General features: G+C 62.1%; 2 protein-coding genes and 1 long non-coding RNA gene across 3 annotated transcripts in view; all 3 read left to right on the top strand.

Annotated features, from left to right (window-relative positions):
- Positions 1-678: 678 nt before the first annotated feature.
- Positions 679-5932, top strand: LOC119105332 (uncharacterized). The gene is made up of 7 exons (XM_037228799.1): positions 679-806; positions 2486-2600; positions 2907-2994; positions 3466-3585; positions 5142-5296; positions 5660-5747; positions 5927-5932. The coding sequence occupies exons 2-7, from the start codon at positions 2491-2493 to the stop codon at positions 5930-5932; spliced, it is 567 nt and encodes a 188-aa protein (XP_037084694.1). The 5' UTR covers positions 679-806; positions 2486-2490.
- A 21-nt stretch (positions 5933-5953) lies between these two features.
- LOC119106312 (uncharacterized) lies at positions 5954-8357 on the top strand. Its single transcript, XR_005095119.1, has 4 exons — positions 5954-6261; positions 6711-6797; positions 7579-7668; positions 8256-8357. It is a non-coding gene; the product is annotated as an uncharacterized LOC119106312 (long non-coding RNA).
- A 2368-nt stretch (positions 8358-10725) lies between these two features.
- Positions 10726-20230, top strand: part of LOC119105331 (DEAD-box ATP-dependent RNA helicase 20) — a 10949-nt gene continuing 1444 nt past the window's right edge. Inside the window, exons 1-13 of the mRNA XM_037228798.1 lie at positions 10726-10804; positions 11789-11907; positions 12838-12990; positions 13480-13647; positions 14254-14403; positions 14684-14839; positions 15379-15484; positions 15848-15983; positions 16397-16490; positions 17164-17176; positions 17611-17814; positions 19143-19213; positions 19846-20010. Of these exons, the coding sequence (XP_037084693.1) occupies positions 10726-10804; positions 11789-11907; positions 12838-12990; positions 13480-13647; positions 14254-14403; positions 14684-14839; positions 15379-15484; positions 15848-15983; positions 16397-16490; positions 17164-17176; positions 17611-17814; positions 19143-19213; positions 19846-20010 (1614 nt within the window). The remainder of the gene's footprint in view (positions 10805-11788; positions 11908-12837; positions 12991-13479; positions 13648-14253; positions 14404-14683; positions 14840-15378; positions 15485-15847; positions 15984-16396; positions 16491-17163; positions 17177-17610; positions 17815-19142; positions 19214-19845; positions 20011-20230) is intronic.

The following is a 20230-nucleotide window of genomic DNA, read 5'->3' as shown; positions in this document are numbered from 1 at the left end:
TTTGATGGTGACTGTGTGCCAAGCTCTGTGTACCCAGATTTACGGCGCACATGCACTGAAATTTTTACTACGACATCGCCACTCAACCACGTTCAGCGCTACATGCATTTTTTGGAGTCTGTATTTAGCATGGCCTGCATGCCCGTACCTCCATTGCATTAACTTACGATTGCCACACCACCACGGAATGAACCAACTTCTATTTGCTTGAACCAACACAGCCAAATTTGCAACGACTGAGTCGCATTTCCTTATCCTATCCGTAATCAACGACACAGCTTCTTCAAATCACGTAACTGGCGACTTTTTGAAAACACCGCCGTGTTCGGAGCACTATGTACGACGTGTTTACAAACAACGGACGCCATGATGTGCTGCCAAATTTCAGCTGTTAATAAGGTGGTCCTAGAAAAATTTATAAATAAAAAAACGTGCCATTTTTGTGCGTTTAAAAGTTTTATAACACAGCAGAAAAGCCTTTAACAATTTTCCATACAAAGAGCTGCAAAGCTTAATCTCCAGTGGCGATGTGATATGGCAAATGCTTTCAATTAAAACTTTCCGTGCAAGTTTTTTCTTGATTTGGTATTACTACACTATTTCAGAAGTGGCGCATTTTGTACGAATAATATTGTTTGGACCCGGCGTGGCGGGATGCTCTGGACAGTTGTTTTGATAATCAGTTGTTTTGCCCGTGGTGTGATGCCCTCTGACGTCTTACAAAATTGTCACAACGGTTAGGTCGTTCACTGCCATTCAGAGAAGAAAAGGGACCGGTCGATCGGCTTTTTGCCTTCAAAACCAAGGTTGGCAAACGACGGATTTGGATCAAGATTACACCCGTTGGATGTGGCACAGCAAAAATTGGTAAAACAAGAGGATGGGGGTTGCCTAAAAAAATGATAACCTCGGCTCCTTCGCTCGGATTTCTGCTGTGTAATGAAACTTGAATAGAACAAGTGGATCATAGGGTGGCTTTACAAGAATTGAGAACCTTTCAAGACCTCATTTTACAAATGATTTGGTGATTTTGTTATAATGCCAACCTGTACAGGGCCCAGTTTTTCATTGCCTTACAGCCTAAGCTTGACCCAATGTGGAAAGATGCAGTAGTGGAAGGTGGAAGAAAGAACTCTCAAGGGAAGGGCTGAAATCAACCCTGCTGAAAAGCAGACTGCACATTTGCTTCAGTTTCTCATGGACATGGCATGTAGTGTTGAATAACCTTAAACCCCAGTGATTCAATGTAATGTCTAAATGTTTAAGGCTTGACTCATGGGCTGGCCAGGTGAGGTGTCTGGATTCATGGTCAAACAGCAACAGGGTAGTGCCAGTGAACTGTGTTGAGGGCGGCCAGAGAACCAGGATTCTGGAAGTGCAAAGTTTTATCTATGTCTTGGACACCCTACTGGATAAATTTTGAATGAAGCTGTGATGTTACTTTGAATGATGAAAATTTTGGTAATAAGTAGCCAGTTTAGCATGCAAAATAAAATCTGCTGTCTCAATGTTTTATAAAAGTTGGGCATGACTGTACATGACCTTGACTCAGAAGGCATGCAGAATGGAGCCAAGTAGATGTTTGCAAGGCTGATTCTATTTGACCTGGAATTACCATCCAAGTATTTGTGCACCATGTAACATAAGACTTTACCTGTGGCTTTGTGTGGTCATACAGGACTGAAACAGACAGAAATAAAGCCAGCTTCAGCTCAGCTTCATATGGACACTGGTTTTCTCTAGGGATTTTAGGTTCAGTTTTTACTATTTGTATATAGCTGGCTTTACCCTTTGCTTCATGCCATTTTGAATGAGGGGCTTGGCTTTTTCTGTCTATAAAAGGAGGCTCAGGGCCAATAATTGTTCCATGTTCAGGCACTAGGACTCTACCCCAAAATCCCTGGAGCCTGGGATCATACCCCAGGATCCATGGATTTGTGATGACCCCAGCATCCAATTTCATTTCAGTTGTGGGCAAGCTGGCCTTCTGGTTGGATGGATGGCTGGTGGCCCCCTCTTCCCTTCCTTTGCTGATGATTCTGACTGGTTACAAAGCATGACTGTGTATCCATGTTTCATTGTTGTCATTTTCCATGTGGCCACTGCTCCTGGCACTTCTTAGCATTGTTAGCATTCCCTGCCTGGTTGTAATATTTGAGAACAAAACTGCATGTGGTATATTTTGAGGGAAGTATATTGTTACCATCACATGAAATGAATTAGTGCATACATTGCCAAATTTTTGTTTCTGTTCAGGGGGATGGCATACCTGATGCACATAAAATAAACATTGCATGATCATATTTTGCTCTGCCTGACATCATATTTTGTTTGTATGTTATTTGCCATTTTGGTTTATTTTACCTGTTGTATTGTTTTCTTTCTGTGCACCATGCAGCTAGCCATTGTCACACCAGGTGAAAGGAATGCAATCAAGTGGTGCAGCAAAGACTGGAGTGCTCGCTAATGCTGCGCACATTTACAGGGGTCATGTCGGAGCCAGGAGCAGCGCCTCCCTGGTCCGGCCCGGTGACCATCACCGAGGCGACGGCGCCCAACAAGATCTGGGCCACGCCCGCCAGCGTCACCGACGACACCCGGTGAGAGGTGGCGGCCGCCGCCACGCTGCGCTCAGCACCCCTGCCACCTTGGACTCGTGGGTCAGTGTCGAGTGATCGCGGTCAAGTTGTCCTGAAAGGAACGCGATCTATTTGACCGCGCCCTGGCTCGGTTGTGGCTATTAAAACAAATCGGGGGCCCTTTGTTAGAAATGTTTTGGGTGTTGTAGTAGTGAGGTGTGAGTTTCAGATAATGACAGCATCTGGTTATTAACTTGCTGCATGTGGCAGCCTACAAGCACATCCGGTAAAATGTTCCGGCGTATGTGTATTGATTTGTCCTTGCAGGTTTATGAAAATTAAGCAGCAGATGGTGGAAGTCTGTACCAAGCAGAGACATCATCTGAAGATGGAGTCAAACGTTAAACAAGGAGAGGTAAGGGACACTCGTAGAAATGGATGCGGTGGAGGAGATTCTGTCCGCTCAGCTCAGCAGAAACATGCTGGAGAAAACCTCAAGGTTGTGGGCTCGCGGCTGACCACCAGCTGTGTTGGGTGTTTCTCCGGTATGATCGGCGTCTGTGAATGCCATCTATTCCCTTTTAAGCCATATTACAGCCGGTTTTCAAGATTTCCGTGTCGCCTGCACTATCCCTAGCATATCACAAGTGACATTATCGATCAGCTTTAAACTGAGACCATAATTTAAACTGCTATTGGTGCAATGGTGGCGTTGACGGCACCATTGACCATTCCGCACAGACGTCAGCCCAGTCGTGTCCTGCAGCTCTGGCCTGGGTGTATGTGTGCTCACATACTCACTTACCTCCGCCCGGTGGCGACACCCGCGTCTGTTCGGGCCGTCTTAATCACGCCTGCTGACGCGCGCGCGGTCCTGTTTTGGCAGGTGTACGTGTACCACCCGCCGGCGACGAACCGGTGGTACCGCGTGCGCGTGCTGGCCCGCTTCCGCAGCGCCGCCACGCCGTGCTGCAGTGTGCTACTGCTGGACGACGGCGAGAGGAAGGTGAGGCCTCCGGCCGCGGCTGGGGACGCGTCCGAGTGTGTCGGTCCTCATGTCAGGGCGGCTGGGGACGCGTCCGAGTGTGTCGGTCCTCCTGTCGGAGCGGCTGGGGACGCGTCCGAGTGTGTCCGTCCTCCTGTCAGGGCGGCTGGGGACGCGTCCGAGTGTGTCGGTCCTCCTGTCAGGGCGGCTGGGAACGCGTCCGGGTGTGTCGGTCCTCCTGTCAGGGCGGCTGGGAACGCGTCCGAGTGTGTCGGTCCTCCTGTCAGGGCGGCTGGGAACGCGTCTGAGTGTGTCGGTCCTCCTGTCAGGGCGGCTGGGGACGCGTCCGAGTGTGTCGGTCCTCCTGTCGGAGCGGCTGGGGACGCGTCCGAGTGTGTCCGTCCTCCTGTCAGGGCGGCTGGGGACGCGTCCGAGTGTGTCGGTCCTCCTGTCGGAGCGGCTGGGGCGCGTCCGAGGGTGCCGGTCTTCTTGTCAGGGCGGCTGGGGACGCGTTCGAGTGTGTCGGTCGTCCTGTCGGAGCGGCTGGGGCGCGTCCGAGAGTGTCGGTCTCCTTGTAAGGGCGGCTGGGGACGCGTCCGAGTGTGTCGGTCCTCATGTCGGAGCGGCTGGGGACGCGTCCGAGTGTGTCGGTCCTCATGTCGGAGCGGCTGGGGACGCGTCTGAGTGTGTCGGTCGTCCTGTCGGAGCGGCTGGGGCGCGTCCGAGGGTGTCGGTCTTCTTGTCAGGGCGGCTGGGGACGCGTCCGAATGCGTCGGTGCTCCTGTCGGAGCGACTGGGGACGCATCGAAGGGTGTCGATCCTCTGTCGGAGCGGCTCCGGGCATAGTTGTTCGCATGGACGGTAACATTGGCATCGTATGGACTCGGAATAAGTGTGTGGACTGGACAGGAATGTTTATATAGTAGATGATGAAATCGTCCATTGACCGTTGGCTGAAATCTCGTTTCCGAATGGTTTTAGCTATGTGTTCGCGCTCCGCGCAAGGTTGTGTTTGAACAGCGTCAAATCCGGCGCAGTGGCTCCTCGTGCCGATGTTAGAACTATGGTTGGAAATAACCTGTCCTTTGCGACCGAAATCGGCAGCAACGAGAAGGTTTCCTTTTTTTTAATCAACTGGCAACAGATGTGGAAAAGTGACGGTGTAATGGCTTTTATACACGATGCTCCGTGCATACTCTGCTCTTTATGATGATGCTCTTTGTCTCAACATTAGATGACGAGGACCGTTACTGTCACGAACGAAAAGGGCATAATCGTCAAGCGGTTAACACGTGACATTCCACCTGGGGGGAGGGGCTGTGAGGGGCTGTCTTCCCCATTGCGACCCGAACGTTTCTCCAGTGTGAGCAGACCATTCCCCCGAGTGTGACCTAACCTGTTGGTTCCATGTGGCCTAACCCTTTGGTCCCATGCGACCTAACCCCTTGGTTCCGTGTGTTCTAACCGTTGGTTAGGCGTGACGTGGTCACTCCCGTTCCCCGTGTGACTCGATCGCCCACCCCCAGTCAGCTGTGCAGCCGGCTCGTGGCCAGCGTGACCCGCGCGCCCGCCCACAGACGGTGGCCGACTGTGAGCTGTACAGGCTGCCGGAGCCGTTCTGCGACCTGCGCCAGCTGCCGCCGCAGGCGCTCCGCCTCAGGCTGGCCGGCGTGGTACCGGTGGAGCTGGTCTGGCGCCTGGACGACGCCGGCGCCGTCCAGTGTCACGTGGAGTAGGTCACACCGGCCGAGACTGGTCACGCAGCGCTTAGATTGTGCCAAGGGGGACTTAGTTTGGAGTCAGCTGGACTATATTGACAGATTGAGAGTCGCCTAATGTGTATGCCAATAACGGGCTGTTTAGGAGTTTTCCATATGTCCTGCAGTTGTGTTCTCTGAATAGAATGCCAGAATGTTCCACCTCCGCAGTCACCTCTGCCTATGCGCGTTCCGCTGAGTATGCGGCGTATCGAAAACGCCGCAACAGCTCTGCAGTCCGCGCCTCCCCAAGCCGTGACCGTCGTCCGGTCCGCGACCCCGCCCCTGCCCTCTCCCGCCCCCCCCCCCCTTAACCGCCGGCGGTGCCCCCTCGGCAGCCGGGCGGCGCACTGGAGCGAGGCCGCCTGCCTGTTCGTCTCGCGCCAGCTGACGCCGGGCACGCTGTGCCGCCTGAGAGGGGCGCGCGCCGACCGGCACGGCACGCTGCACGCGCGCCTCCTGCCGTTGGACGAGGCGGCCGGTGACCTGGCCGACCGGCTGGTGGCCGACGGCCTGGCCTGGCGCCGGCCGCATGACGGTGAGGCGCGCCCCGCTGCTGCTGGTGACGGCGGTGACGGCGACGGTGACGGTCGTGATGACGGCAGGAGTGAATGTAATGGTGGAGTTGATGATGGGCATGGGGCTGTGGTGAGTGGGGGCGACTATCGTGTGATTTGTGATGGTGAGGATAATGTTGGGGGTGAGATCATTGTCGCACCGAGCCCGCTTGGCATCGTTCCCTGTCTGTCACGCGGCGTCGCAGTGCTCATCCTCGACCCTGCTGGCGTGACGTGCTGACGTGTGCGCCGTGTCCCCAGAGCTGTCCTCCTCGGAGGCAGAGAACGGCGACCCGGCGCCGGCGGCCAGCCGTCGGCAGCGGGAGGTGCTCGACTCGGACGACTCGGAGGAGCCCTGCAGTTCTCCGGCACCGAGCGCGCAGGTGAGTGGCGGCGTCAGCTCACGGTGGCCGCGGTGCTGACGGTGTTGTGGGGGGGGGGGGGGACGCAACTCGGGCGTTTGCGTCACCAGAGGATGTCTGCCCAGATCTGGGCGGAGACTCGTGGCGACAAGCCCATGCAGAATCGGCTGGGGCGTGAGGCGATATCAAAGACAACGTTATGGTACCGGTAGAAATTGGCAGCGAAAAGACCTTCGCTGCGTCATCTACGGAGGACGGTGAATGGCTCGGAGGCGTGCTGTAAGGGCAAAACACGATGCCCCATTTGACTTCTGAATGTCGTGTGGTGATTGCTGCATCGTTAAATGTTTGAGCCGCCCCGTGTCAAACGATACGTTTCCGGATGCTGTGCGGTATGCTTGCGTTGCGACAAAACTCGCGCTCGCCCTCCCCCCCCCCCCCCCTTCATCGTGAGCTTTCATTCTTTTCAGGAAGACTTGTCGGCAGCAAAGAAGGCATTCAGGCTGGAGCAGAAGCGTCTAGCAGATGAGCTTAAAGGCCAGCGGGAGAGAAATCTGGTACGGTTGAGCTGTGGAGCGCAAGGAGAGCGTTTTACAATTGTAATGTACAAATGTACAAATGCATGTAAAATGCACAAATGGTTGTAGGTGTAATGTTGCTGCGCTGACCTTCATGGCAACAGTTCTTTCACTTCTATTCTTTGTTTTGTGCTTGTCACTTACCCAATCTGTTAAGGGCCGCCTCCGTCTGAGAATGGAGCCGGTTGTGATTCTTCGGTTCAACCAACGTATTAAATAAACGTTAGCCGTATGTATTCTTCTCTCTTACTGTCAGCGCTACCATACAGTGGCCAATGGGCCCAGAGAAGCGTTCTACGCGGCCATTGCATTCGGGCAATCCAAGTCAAAGCGCAGAATTGATCTCTCGGTATCTGGCTCGTGGCTGATCACTGATGTGAGTGGAATCACCGCCCCGCTTTTGGTTACTGTATCTGGCGTGTTCGGCTCAGCTTGTGTGGTGCATAGCAGTGTGGTTATGTGGCAACATCCCCTCCTCTAGTCAGCCTATTGGCGCTGTCTGGACGGCTATCCCCTACCTACTGGCGCTGTCTGGACGGCTATCTGTCTTGGCTGACGTAATTTGGCGATGGTGGGATTCGTCCCCTCGCCCTCCCAGAGGCCCATGTATTTCTCCCGTGAAAGAATCCGCCGTTATTTTCGCCGCCGCCACGTCCTGATGTGCCGCCGCGGGGCTCCCCACGTCACGCTCGCCCCCATCGCGCCGTTCGTGTCGCCCCTGGTGAGCTCTCTAAACCTTCGGTCGGTGCTGCTCTCCCAGCTGCCGGAGGCGGAGCTGGAGGACCGGTGCGGGCGTCTGCAGCGCAGCCTGACCGGCCTGCTCGTGCAGGGTGATGTGCACTCTTCCCAGGTACGGCCTCGTCGGCCTGTCTGCCGCTGGTCGGCGTGTGGTGCTGTGGCCGGGCGATTCACTGCGGCCCTCGGGCGGTTCGTCGACCGTCTCTGCTTGTGGAGATCTGGGGGCGTTCGATCGGCCATGCGTCGAGGTCGCGCGGGCCCGGTTTCTGTCGGCAGTGGCGCTGTTGGTGTTCGATGTATCGGCTGGGTCGACAAATGACACACATACGCTGTTTTGAGAGATTGTCCGTCGAAAACTCGCACGTCATGATCACGGACCTGGTGACCTGTCACGCTGTTCTCCGTCACCGGTCGTCGCGTCGTTATATCACGCGGCCGTCACGCCACGGACGCGGTACCTGTTCACGGGCGTTGATGTCATCACTTGCGCGTGGTATGGAGTCTAGAAATATTCTACGGTGTACTTCATACAGCCGATGAATAGATTTATAGGAGTCCAGATGGCATTGTTATGCTTTGGCGTTATTATTTAGGGACTTAACAAGCAACTCTTCGTTGTGTCACAGCTCACAAGTCCATTTACTGAGAACCGTGACTTGCGCTGGTGTTCTCGTGTTCTCCGACGTTTCTGCCCCGCAGGCCGAGATCCCACCGGTTGCCGCTGTCGGCGGAGAGCTCGGCGTCGCCTTCGCCACGCCCGTGGCCCCTCCGGCTGCCGTCGGCCGCGGCAGTCCGGCGCCCGTCGATGCTGGCGCTGCCCCGCGCGGCCGCGGCTCCGGCGCCGCGCCGCCGGCCGCAGCGGGCAGCGCCGGTCGCCGGCCGGCCGGGCGCGCCGCGCGCGTCTTGGCCGTAATGGGCGCGGCCGGCGCGCCACCGGAGCGGCCCGACGCGACCTCGGCGGCCGGAGACGCGTCGCTGGGGAGGGTGCGGCCGGTCGGCGTCGCCGGACCCGACTCCCTGAGCGACGCGGCACGGCCGGAGTCGCTGGACGGCCGAGCGCCGTCGGACGCTCCCGCCGCCGCCGCGTCAGCTGACTCGCCGCGCAGCGAGTCGGCCGGGGCCGCCTTGCCGGCCGGCTCGCTCTCCGAGGCGCTGCGCCAGCTGCGTAGCTCGCCCGGCTCGTCGGACGAGGCGCGCCGTCTGTCGCTGGTGCCGGCCGGCCAGACGTCGGCGGCGCGGCGCGCGGCCGCGCGTCAGGCTGAGCTCGACCGGCGCCAGGCGGAGCTGGAGCGGCGCTGGCGGCAGCACGGCTGGGTGGGCACCGACAGTGCTGGGGAGCGGGCGCAGCGGCAGGAGAGAGGGGCGGGCCGAAGAACCGTGCGCAGACGGCGTACAAGCCCGTGGCTCCGTGACATCGCCGCAAAAGGAAGTGGCGTCGGTGACGGGAAGCAACGCGTCTTCCGTGGAGTGGGAGCGGCCCGCTTCGCAGCGGGACGAGATTGTTCCGACGATGCAGCGGGTGGAGACGTCTCCGCTCCCGCAGGTCACGACTTCGTCGCAGAACTACAGACCTGCGTTTGCGGAGGGAGTCAAGACGCTGCCACTGAGAGGGAAGACCTTTCCGCTCTCGAGACGGGGCGAGGCAGCTCCGTCATCAACGCGGAGCAAGGCGTCTCCTTTCTCGCAGGGAGAGAGGCCTCCGTTCTCGAAGCTCGGTGGCCCGTCCCCCTTCCCGAGTCGTGACAAGTCGTCACCGCCACCGGGTCTCCCTCAATCCAGCAAGCCTTCACAGCACATTGCACGAGCCGGGCCCCCTCCCAGCTCAGACTCATCCACCAAGCGACCACTGGACCACTCGGAGGCCGTGGCCCCAGCCGAGCGCCCGGTCCAGGTTGACAGGCCCCCTGGCGGTGCTCCGATTGGGGCAGGAGGCGCCGAGGCGCCGACCGGCTCGGCTCTGCGCCGCCGCCTGGCCCGGTTCGAGCGCGTCTCCTCCGGCGCCTGGCAGCAGCGGCTGCTGGGCGCCAAGGTTGGCGCCGCACCGGCTCCGGCCTCGGTACCGAGTGGTGCATCAGCAGCCCTCGGAGGAGGAGCGGTGGTGACGTCAGGAGATGCTCTGAACCTCTACCACGGACGACCGGCAGCGGAAGCCGACCCGGGTCTCGCCGAACGTCCGGCCTCTCAGCAGACCTCCGCCGCGCCCGTGGCCGCAGCCAGCGGGAGTTCCCTGGCAGCGGTCGTGACGGGCAGTGGCTCGGGTGATACCTCGGCCGTCAGTGGCGGCCCCGCGAGCGGCATCAGCGGCCCGGCGCCGACCGCCGGCGGCCCTCCGGGCCCCGCAGCGTCGCCTCACACGTTGAGCGCTCGCGCTGCGGTGGCGTCGGCGAGCGGGTCTCCCGCCGCGGCGGCGGCGGTCGGTCAGCCGCCGGCGGAGGCTGTGGCCGGGGTCTGCCACTCGCCGGCGGCCGCGGCGCTGTCTCCGCCGCCGGCCACCCGGCCGAGCAGCATGCTGCAGCGCATGAAGCGGCTGATGGAGCGGGGCCAGGCTGCGCAGGCGTCCAGTTCCTGCCAGGCGTCGCCGCGGCCGCCTGAGCTGGCGTCAGGCCTGTCCGACATTGACCGCGCGCCTGCGCCGGCTCGCGCCGGGAACGGCGTCGCGTTGGAAGAGCACCGTAGAACGGAGAGCGCGAGCGCGCCGCCTGCCGCGCCCACGTCAGGAGACGCCGCCGGGGCTGCGCAGACATCCGTTGCTTCGGAAGGACCGTCGGAAGCGGCTCCTGAGGCTGGTGCGTCCCAGGTGTTGCCGTCTACGGAGGGAGGACAGCGTGGAGAAGGAAGACCGACAGCCTGCGGTCCCGCCCCGCCGGAGGACGCGCCGGTCGCTGCCGCCTCGCCGCCGGACAACTGGACGGCGGTGGAGCCGACGCCGCCGGCTCCGTACGAGACGCCCGTGGGTCCCGTTCTCCTCGCCGAGCCTTTGTCTCCTGCGCCTGACGGCCGGTCTCCGCCACTTGTCCGCTCCACGCCTGCCTTGGCGCCGGCGCCGCCCCCGCCGGGTGTGCACGCTGCGCCGCCTGCCGCCGCCGCTGCGCCAGCGTCGGAGACCCTCTCGTCGGCTGCGCCGCCGGCAGCGGCGCCCGCGGGTCGGGCGGCGGCGCTGCGCAGCCAGATGCGTCGCCTGCTGGAGAAGAAGAAGCAGCGGGCTGCGCTGGAGACCGAGGCCGCCCCGCCGCCGGCCGCGGCGCATGGTGGACGCCCGGGACCTGGAGAGGCTGCGGCAGCTGGCGAGGTGCCATGGGATACGCCGCTAGTCGCGCCGGTCTCGGATCCGTCAGTAGCCCATGTCGCCAGTGTGGCTGCTTCTTCAGACAGCCGGGCATGCAGCGCCTCTGCGTCCGCTCCTGTTCTGCCGGTCGCACGGGCAGGCACTGCTTCTGCGTCGACTGCCGATCGCGTCGCGTCCGGTGGCGGGGATGGTGCTTCCCCAGCTGACGGCGATGCCGTACCACATGACGAGGAGCGGACAGGGCTGTGCGCACTGGCGGCTGGACAGATGAGGCTAGAGACGTGCGCCGCCGCGGCTGAGGCTGTGAAGGCTGGGTCTGAACCGTGCTCAGACTCTCAGGATGAGGTCGTGAGGTCGGACCGGGCCGGATCGATGTCGACAGAATGTGAAGGGCTTACAGCAGGGAACGAGCGCGGGGGATGTCCCGAGCCCGGCCTTTACGAGGAGACGCCCCTGTCGGCGTTGACCAGCCGCGGCCGAGAGCCGCAGGAGTCCGGCCAGCAGCCGACAGGAACGGGAACAACGGCGTGGTCGGCGGACGACGCTGAGACTGCGGCGGCGTCGGTGCACGCGAGTGCGCCGTCTGAACCGGACCGTCCGTTCGAGCACGCGGCCGTCACACCGGCGCAGGCGGACATGTCGCTAAAGCGACCGGAGATGGAAGAAGCATCCCAAGGCATGCAGGGGCTGGCGGGGCAGCCGGAGGCGGTGTCGCCGCCCAAGGCGACTCCGCTGCCAGACTGGGCTCTGGGCAGGCCCGAGACGGAGACGCAGCCGCGGCCGCAGGACGACGCTGCTCCGCTGCCCTCCGCGGCTTCCGCCTCGTCGCCGCCGCCCGCCGCGGTGTCCGCCTCGTCGCCGCCGCCTGCCGCGGTGTCCGCCTCGTCGCCGCCGCCCGCCGCGGTGTCCGCCTCGCTGCCGCCGCCCGCCGTCTGCCTCGAGTCAGACTCGCTGGCAGTCGAGCCAGAGCCGACGCCGCTCTCCGCCGTGGCGGCCGCAGAGCGGCCCGATCTGACCGGCCTCCTGCAGGAGCTGGCCGAGCTGGACTCATCCGGCAGCAAGCCGGCCGCCGCCACCGGACCTGCTGGAGCCGCGCCTGCTCTGGCCGGCCGCCTGCAGGAGCTGGCCGAGCTGGACTCGTCCGACAGCGAGCCGGCCGCCGCCGCCGGAGCCGCCGGAGCCGCTGGAGCCGCTGGAGCCGCTGGAGCCGCTGGAGCCGCGCCGGCGCCCCGGTGAGCTTCCCTGGCGCCAGGCGCGCCGTGTCAGCGGCTGTAGAATGGTGGCGCTGCTGGCGCCGTCGTGCGGCCCGTCACCCGGTCACCGCTCTCGTTCGGCTGTCGCGCCGCCGTGCTGTCACTGGTCACTGGTCACTGAAAGAGGCTTGGCTTGTAGGATAGTGGTTTCGTATTCAGAGTGTTGAAGGCTGCGGCGTGCTCTCCTAGTTTAGGTGGTAGCGTGCTGTCTGTGGGAGTTTGTGTTTGTTGGGATGATTCTGAAAAGTTCTGGCCGTGACACGAACTCATTGGAAGACGAGTACCACGGGTGATACTGTCAGTGCCGTAGTGGTTTGGTTCATGTCTTTTTCTACCGGGCATAATGTGCAAAGATGTCATTGTCTTGAGTGCTCGGGATTTGTTTGGGTTTAGAAAATATTTGTCTGGAAAGTAAATGCTCAGTCTTAAGGAAAAAAATGAAACTGATCATACTTGTAGGCGGATCCGATTCCTTTAATGTAGATTTAGTTCGCGGTCGCTACAGCCCACTTACGGCTGAATCCAGAAGATCCGAATCAGATTTGCACGAAGTATCTCACTTTAACTCACCTCTAACTCAATACTCCGCCGCCACGCCCGCACCATGACCGCGGTCACCTTCCACACCTCGCCGCGACAAACTGTTCCCCTCCGGTCGCCATGGCCGGCGCGCTCTCCACCGTGGCGCCTGTCCGCCAGACCGGCCCCGGCGCCGGCCCCAGCCCCGGCCCCGGAGCCGCAGCTGGTGGCCGGTCGGCTCCGGGAGCGGCCCACGAGCCGCGCCGGTGGCGCTCCCGCCGACTCCGCCCACCTGCGCGTGCTGGTCAGCTGCCGCCGCCGCGTGGCGCCCTGGTGGTGGACCGAGCAGATACCGTTCCAGGACATGATCCTGCAGGTGGGGCCCGGGTGGCGTCGGAGAATGTGTCGTTTGTGCTTTGTGAGGATGGGATCCAGCGGCAATCCACGGTCTCAGTTTTGGGACCGGTCCATTGGGAAATGCTGTTTCATTTTGCTGGTCATTGGACATCTTTAAAATGCATTGTTATGCATAGTTAAATGGCCAGGTGGATTGTACGATCCATAACAATGCGAAGTGGCGAATACGACAGTCAATAGTCTGCCCGGCTAAAAACCCGTCCGGACATCACATGTTCTGATTCGACCTGCCGTGACGTGGCCTGCCGTGACCTAACCTGCGGTGCTCTGCCTCGTCCTGCCGTGAGCCTCTCGGGCCTGACCTGCCGTGGCCTGACCTGACCTCACCTGACCTGACGTGCTTGCCGTGAGCGGACCAGCCCTGACCTGATCTGACCTGACTTGGCCTGGCCTGCCCTACCGTGGGCTGGTCGGCCCTGACCTGACCTGACCTGACTTGCCGCCGCAGAAGCTGCGCCCGATCGGTTTCCAGCCGTCTCGGGTGCAGGCGTACCTGTGGCCGGCGCTGGCGCGCTACCGCCACGCCGTCTGCGTCAGCCACCCGGGCTCCGGCAAGACGCTCGGCTACCTGCTGGGAGTGGTCGACAGCCTGCTGGACCGGCAGGCCTACACCGATGTACGTCAGGCGGACGCGGCTCCGAGGCATGGCTGCAGACGGTGTTAGCCGGGGAGCGGGCAGTTTTCACGGACACGGGTGTTCGGTACTGCATTGCATGTCATTTTTATTTGACACTGGTTTGGAAAGAAAGTGCTTCAGCCTGGCTGCCCCCTCCCCCCCCCCCCTGGCGCATGTAGTATTCGTGGTTATGTTCACACGGCTGCAATGGAAGTCGACTGACTGTTGCCCCTACACAATGAGATGCATTCCTGAAACGCTGTGCCGCAACTTCATCTTATCTCCGTCCTCTCGGGGCTCGTTATCCTGCATCGGAGCGCGATCCTCACACTATCCGCGCGGCTGGAGAGACAACGTGCCATGTCATCGCAACAGAGGCCCTCGGATCCACGCCCCGCCGGTCCCTTCCATCCCACACGCCAGCGCCGGGCGGAGCCGGCCCCCGCGTCACGCCTGCCGCTCCGCCGCCGCGCGTGTCGCGACGTCATGATCTCCGCTGACGTGTCGTGGCGTCATGATCCTCACTGACGTGTCGTGACGTGATAATTCCCGCTGACGTGTCGTGACGTCATGATCCCCGCTGACGTGACTTGACGCGCTTGGCAGCTGCCGGCCGGCCACGGGCCTGTCTGCTTGGTGCTGGTGCCTTCGTGGCGCCGCGCGCGCGCCGTCCACGCGCTCTGCCAGGAGGTGGCCGACTCGCTGCGCTGCCGGCCGCTGCTGGTGCACGGCGGCGGCGCCGAGGCCGAGCAGGAGGTGAGGCAGCGGCCGCAGCGGCAGCGGCGCTCTGGCGCGGCCGGAGAGGATTGTGGGGTTGCCACTTGCTGCGAACGCTCTCGTCCGCTTTTGTTTGTGTGACCGGATCCGGATGCCGTGATGTGGTGCTGGTGAGGTGGCCTGGTCTTCGCTGGCCGTGTGTGTCACGACCTGTCCGGATGCCGTGATGTGGTGCTGGTGAGGTGACCTGGCCTTCGGCGACTCTGGCGTATCATGACCTGTCCCTGCTTGTCACCCTGCGCTGTGCCCTACACTTCAGGTGGCCCTGATGAATGGCTGTGACTTGCTGGTGGGCACGCCTTCCTGCCTGCTGCGGCTTCTGGAGCGCGGCGGCGACACCTACGTCCAGCTAAAGCGCGTGTGCCACCTGGTGCTGGACGACGCTGACCTCCTGGTGGAGGACTTCACCTCGCAGGTAGCACGGGGATTCGTGTCCTAAGAGAGACCCGATGCATGTCCACAGGAGCGGTGCTGGGATGTGTCGTCATAAGGATGATCCGACTTTGTGGTGCGTTGTGCAGGATGTTGGATGCTCTATAATGATAATGATAGAGCGTCCAGCATGTCCGAGGCCTGGTGGCTCCCAGCGCTGTTGGGTGCGACGCGATCGCAGTGGGTGGCTCGTCATAAATCCCGTATCATCACCACCGTCTCCATCCCCTGTCTGTCGCGCGTCTATCTCAGTGGCTGCCTTGTGTAGCTGTCTGCTCGGTGCCTGTCATCAGGCAGGCCGGTCAGTAGCGGCGGCGCGGTAGGTCAGGGGTCCGGACCCAGCATGGCCGGCCTGCTGCCACGTGGCGGCCTGTGATTGCCGGGGTGCGGCCGGGCACTGGCTGGTCCGGCCAGCCGTCGCCAATTCAGCCCAGATCGGCGTTTCCACGCTGTTTGAGCTATGTAGCGTGACCGCCGGGCGTGTCTGACACCTGGCACGGCCTGTCGCGGCCGCCTGCTCAGGTGGAGCGGCTGGTGATGGCGGTGCACCGGGTGTGGCGGACGCGTGTCCAGCCGGCCGCCGCGCTGCCCGAGCAGATCGTCGCCACTGCCCGCCACTGGACTGACGGTGAGGGCGCCGAGGCGGGCGCACAGTCCGCTTCGTGAGGGAGGGGGAGGGGTACCGAGATGGTAACAAACCCGCTTCGTGGGGGAGGGGGTACCGAGGACCGGCCACAGCCGTTCCGTGGGGAGAGAGGTGGCGTCGAGACCGGCACACAGCCCGCTCCGTGAGGGGGAGGGGCGTCGAGACCGGTACACAGCCCGCTTCGTGGGGGGAGGGGGTACCGAGACCGGCACACGGCCCATTCCGTGGGGGAGAGGGGGCGTCGAGACCAGCACACGGCCCACTCCGACCTGGTGAAACGCACCCCTGGGTGTGTGCAGAAGCTGACCTGTCCGTAGCTGACCTGACCTGACCCCTGCCGGGCAGGCCTGCGGAAGCTGACCTCGCTCCTCAGCGACCCAGTGGTGGATGACCGCCTGCTACCTGGAGCAGATGGTGTGGGCCCGGCCCCGGGTGTTCACCCACGTACTAGACGAGGCCGAGAAGGACTGCAAGCTGCTGGGTGAGTGCCCGCGCGCCGGCGGTCCGCCGCAGCCGCCTGCTGATACTCTTCGGCAGGATGCGGGGCAGGTAGTTTCCGCACATTATCGTCTTGCATCATCGTGGGAAACGTGGTCCTCGCGTGATGACAACTTTCGAGTTAGACTGTCCCAGTCATGAATTTGGTGAATTAGTGGTCTTACATTGTCCGTGTGTGGCCCTTGAAAAGATATTTGTTTGATTGGTGTTTGAAGTTAGGTTCCAGTGTGCTAATTATGCTAGTAAGACTTACTGCCGCTCTCACTTTGTCATGACGAGGCTTTCACCTCGTTGTGGCAAGGACAAAGGTCCGAAAAAGTCGTCCATCCGAGCCGGCCCCCAGCCGCGGTGCGGTCCTCGAGCGGCGCCTCCACACGGTGCCCACCCTGGCCGCAGGTCTGCTGGAGAGCGGCCTGTACCGCCAGCGGCTGGTCGTGTTCACCTCGAGCGACCAGAGCGCGCAGCGGCTGGCCCGGCTGCTGTGCTCCCAGTCCCTACACCGTGCTGCTGGCCGACGGCGACCAGATCGGAGCGGCGCTCACCTGGTGAGTTAGCCGTGCTGCTGGCCGACGGCGACCAGATCGGAGCGGCGCTCACTGATGAGTCAGCCGTGCTCGGGTGGCGCTCACCGGTGAGTCAACCGGGGTTGGGCGGAACTCACCGGTCAGTCACCCGGGGTTTGGGTGGCGCTCGCCGGTGGGTCAGCTGTGCTCGGGCGGCGCTCACCGGTGAGTCAGCCGGAGTTAGGCGGCGCTCATCGGTCAGTCAGCCGGGGTTGGGCGGAACTCCCGGTCAGTCAGCCGGGGTTAGGCGGCGCTCACCGGTCAGTCAGCCGCGCTTGGGCGACGCTCATTGGTCAGTCAGCCGCGGTCGGGCGGCGCTCATCCGTCAGTCAGCCGCGCTTGGGCGGCCGCTCACCTGTCAGTCAGCCGGGGTTAGGCGGCGCTCACCTGTCAGTCAGCCGCGCTTGGGCGACGCTCATCGGTCAGTCAGCCGCGGTCGGGCGGCGCTCACCGGTCAGTCAGCCGCGCTTGGGCGACGCTCATCGGTCAGTCAGCCGCGGTCGGGCGGCGCTCACCGGTCAGTCAGCCGGGGTTAGACGGCGCTCACCTGTCAGTCAGCCGCGCTTGGGCGGCGCTCACCGGTCAGTCAGCCGCGGTTAGGCGGCGCTCACCGGTCAGTCAGCCGCGCTTGGGCGGTGTGACGCCGGGTTGCTTTCCTCGGATTTTACGCGTCGCGTATTGTTACGCGTTGGGCTTTCTCACCTCCCATGCCATGATGAACATTACATACCTTGGTTGCTGTCTGGTGCGCTGTTCGGCCCGCCTTTCCGCGCCTGGCATCTCACCGCGGCGTCCTCTCATTCTCTTCATAGCTAGTTTGTTGTTGACTGTCCCCAGACAGCGTGATGGCATCCCGGTGATTAGCGATCAGCTGGAACTAGGCCTGTGTGGACCTCTGGGGCCTCTGACCTTTGTGTCCTATGCATAGCAGGAGCGGTGCTGGCAGTCCTCCAGCGGCGCCTACATGGCGCCTGACCCTCAGCAACCCACTCCCTGACCTCTGACAGTTGGCCCGCCCCTGTGTGACCTCTGTTATGCCCTGTGCAGAGCTGGAGCGGTGCTGGCGGTCCTCGAGCGGCGCGCACGACGTGCTGATCGTCAGCGACTCGGTGTGCGGCGAGCTGGTGGTGCGGGACGCCCGCGCCCTGCTCCACTACGACGTGCCTACGGTGAAGCGCACTCAGCTGGGCCTGCGCATGAGCTACATGATGGACAGCTACGCCGGACAGGCTGACGGAGCCGAAGGCGGAGGTGCGGCGCCGGGCCGGGGTCAGGGGTGCAGTTCAGAGTCAGGTCAGGGTCAAGGGTTAGGCGTGTGTCGGTAGTCTACAGCATTGCAGTCTGATGTGGTCTACAGCAGGCCGCCGCCTGCTGCATCTTCCGTAACTGCGGCGCTCCCTCGCCTCTCCGCCGCCGCTCGGTGACCCCGCCCCCCCCCCCCTCCCCACCCGCCTCTGCAGAACCCGTGTGTGGCGCACCTGTTCGTCTCGCCGGCGGCGGCGGCGCAGATCGGGCTCCGCCTGGAGCAGCTGCTGCGCCGGCTGGACGCGCCGGTGCCCGAGGCGCTGGCGGCAGCGGCGCAACTGCAGCGCCGCTCTGGCGGCGGCGGCCGGCAGCTCTGCGGCCAGCTGATGGCGTTCGGCCGCTGCCGGGACCGGCTCAGCTGCGACCTGCGTCATTGGCTGCACGCGGAGGCGGACGCCTGTGACGCCGACGTACCCGCGTAAGGGCATGTCGCATGTGCAGAGGGCGTGGTATTCATTACATGTGGGGGATTCTTAATTGCTTGCTATCTGGATACACATGTGTAAAACTTAGGTGCCAAATACGTAAGGAGCGTTCATGTAAGTATGAAAAACAGCTATCAGTTACTGTGCCAACTGCGAGAACTTTGTCCAAATGCTCTTGTATTAATGATATGCAGGTGCATGAAGTCTTAGAAATGAAAAATGCACGCCTTACCAATCTAAAGCATAACTTTCCGTCCATTTACCGGGGTTGTGAACTTGCCCCTCCCCTGGTGTCCAGACACGGCGAGGTGACGGTGTCCGTGTGCGGCGCGCCGGACGCGGCCACGCTGGCCGTCCGGCTGCTGTCGGTGCGCCAGCTGGACCGGGGCAGCGGCGCCAGCGTCCGCCGGGACCTGGACGGGCCCTGCCGGCGTCTGGAGCTGGACGTCTGCACTCACTACAGCGACCCCGCGCAGAGGTGCGGCGCGCGCCCGTGCTGACGGGGGGTGCCGGTTTGCGGTGGGAGGCGTTCTGTCATTCTTATGGCCAGGCACTGAACAAAACGTCCAAAAATGTGCTGGGTGCGTTGTATAATTGTCCCATGCTCACGTGCTGGCTAGTTTTCAGAGACTGATTTTTTCCCGCGAAACAGGATAGCAAAGTTGTGCTAGCTTTGAAGTGCTGAATATGTCGCGTACAAGTTTCGCACCGCCCACGTGTGATGGGCGCGGTCGTGTTGGTGGTTAGCTGCAGCGGATTGCGTGTCGCTCGGTACCGGTGGCGATGACGATGACGCCCGCCGCCGACCCGGGCGAGGACACGCTGACCCCTGCTCCGTCGCGCCCCCAGGCGGTGTCGCGAGCTGGCCCAGGTGGGGGGACGTGTGGGCCTCCAGTGGGAACGGCATGTTCGTGCGCGTGGCGGGTCAGCTCGCTGGAGCCGGGCCCCGCCAGCTGCTCTGTACTGCTGCTGGACTTCGGCAGAGTCGAGACCGTGCAGGTGCGTGTCACGGCCGCGGGCCGGCGCCCGTCCCCCCCCCCCCCCCCCAGTCGGGCGTTACACAGACTGTGGGCCGTACGGTGACGCGTGGCCGCGCTGGCAGAGCTCGGCTGGGTGTTCGTGTGGTGCTGGTGATGATGGTAATGGTGGTGATGAGGATGGTACTGTATTGAGGTCGGAGTCGCTTGGATGCTGTGAGAACGTTGCGTTGGGGGGGGGGGGGGTGCGGGTGCGTGTTGTGAGACGCGGCAGATGCCATTTTTCGGCGCGCTGGTAGGGTCGTCAGTGGCTTTAGGTATTGCAGTTGATGGAAGTCATGAGACGCGGCTGCGTGACAGGTCAGGCCATGGTGACGTTTTGCTTCAAGACATTCGATGAAACTGTCGCCACGCCCGTGCTTTTTCGCTATGTGCTCATCATGGCGTTCGGTTTAACGATTTCTCCACCAAACCGTCGCGAATTTGAGCGCGGGCTTGCTGACCAAAATTCCCTCGCGAACTGGTCTCCGGCCGGCCGCGTTTCCCACGTCGACGTCTTCCCGTCTTCCCGGCAGCGGTCGCGCCTGCTCACGCTGCCGGAGGAGCTGGCCGCGCCGCCGCCTCAGGCCGTCACCGTCCACCTATGCGGCGTGGAGCCGGTGGACGGCGACGCCGAGTGGACGGACGGCGCCACTCAGCTGACGCGGGAGCACCTGGTCGGCTGCACCGCCGTCGGCAAGGTGGGGGCCGCCAGGGGACCGGGCCGGACCGGCCGCTCAGGCGTTGTGGGGAGCTCTGCCTTCGGTTCGCCGACGCCCTGTCGGCGGTGGTATGCTCGGGCATGTGGGTGAAAGGTTGGTCAGCGATGGCTTGGCGTGTGGGGGTGTTGAAACATTGGTCGGTGATAGTGGTGTGCGTGCGTGCGTGCTGGGGCGGGCATCGGGTGTTGCAGGTATCGAG

This window comes from Pollicipes pollicipes, unplaced genomic scaffold, assembly GCF_011947565.3.
Source record: "Pollicipes pollicipes isolate AB1234 unplaced genomic scaffold, Ppol_2.1 Scaffold_6138;HRSCAF=7277_pilon_pilon_pilon, whole genome shotgun sequence".
NCBI classification, from domain to species: Eukaryota; Metazoa; Arthropoda; class Thecostraca; order Pollicipedomorpha; family Pollicipedidae; genus Pollicipes; species Pollicipes pollicipes.
The sequence above is the reverse complement of the archived record's forward strand: the minus strand, read 5'-3'. Positions and strand labels throughout refer to the sequence as shown.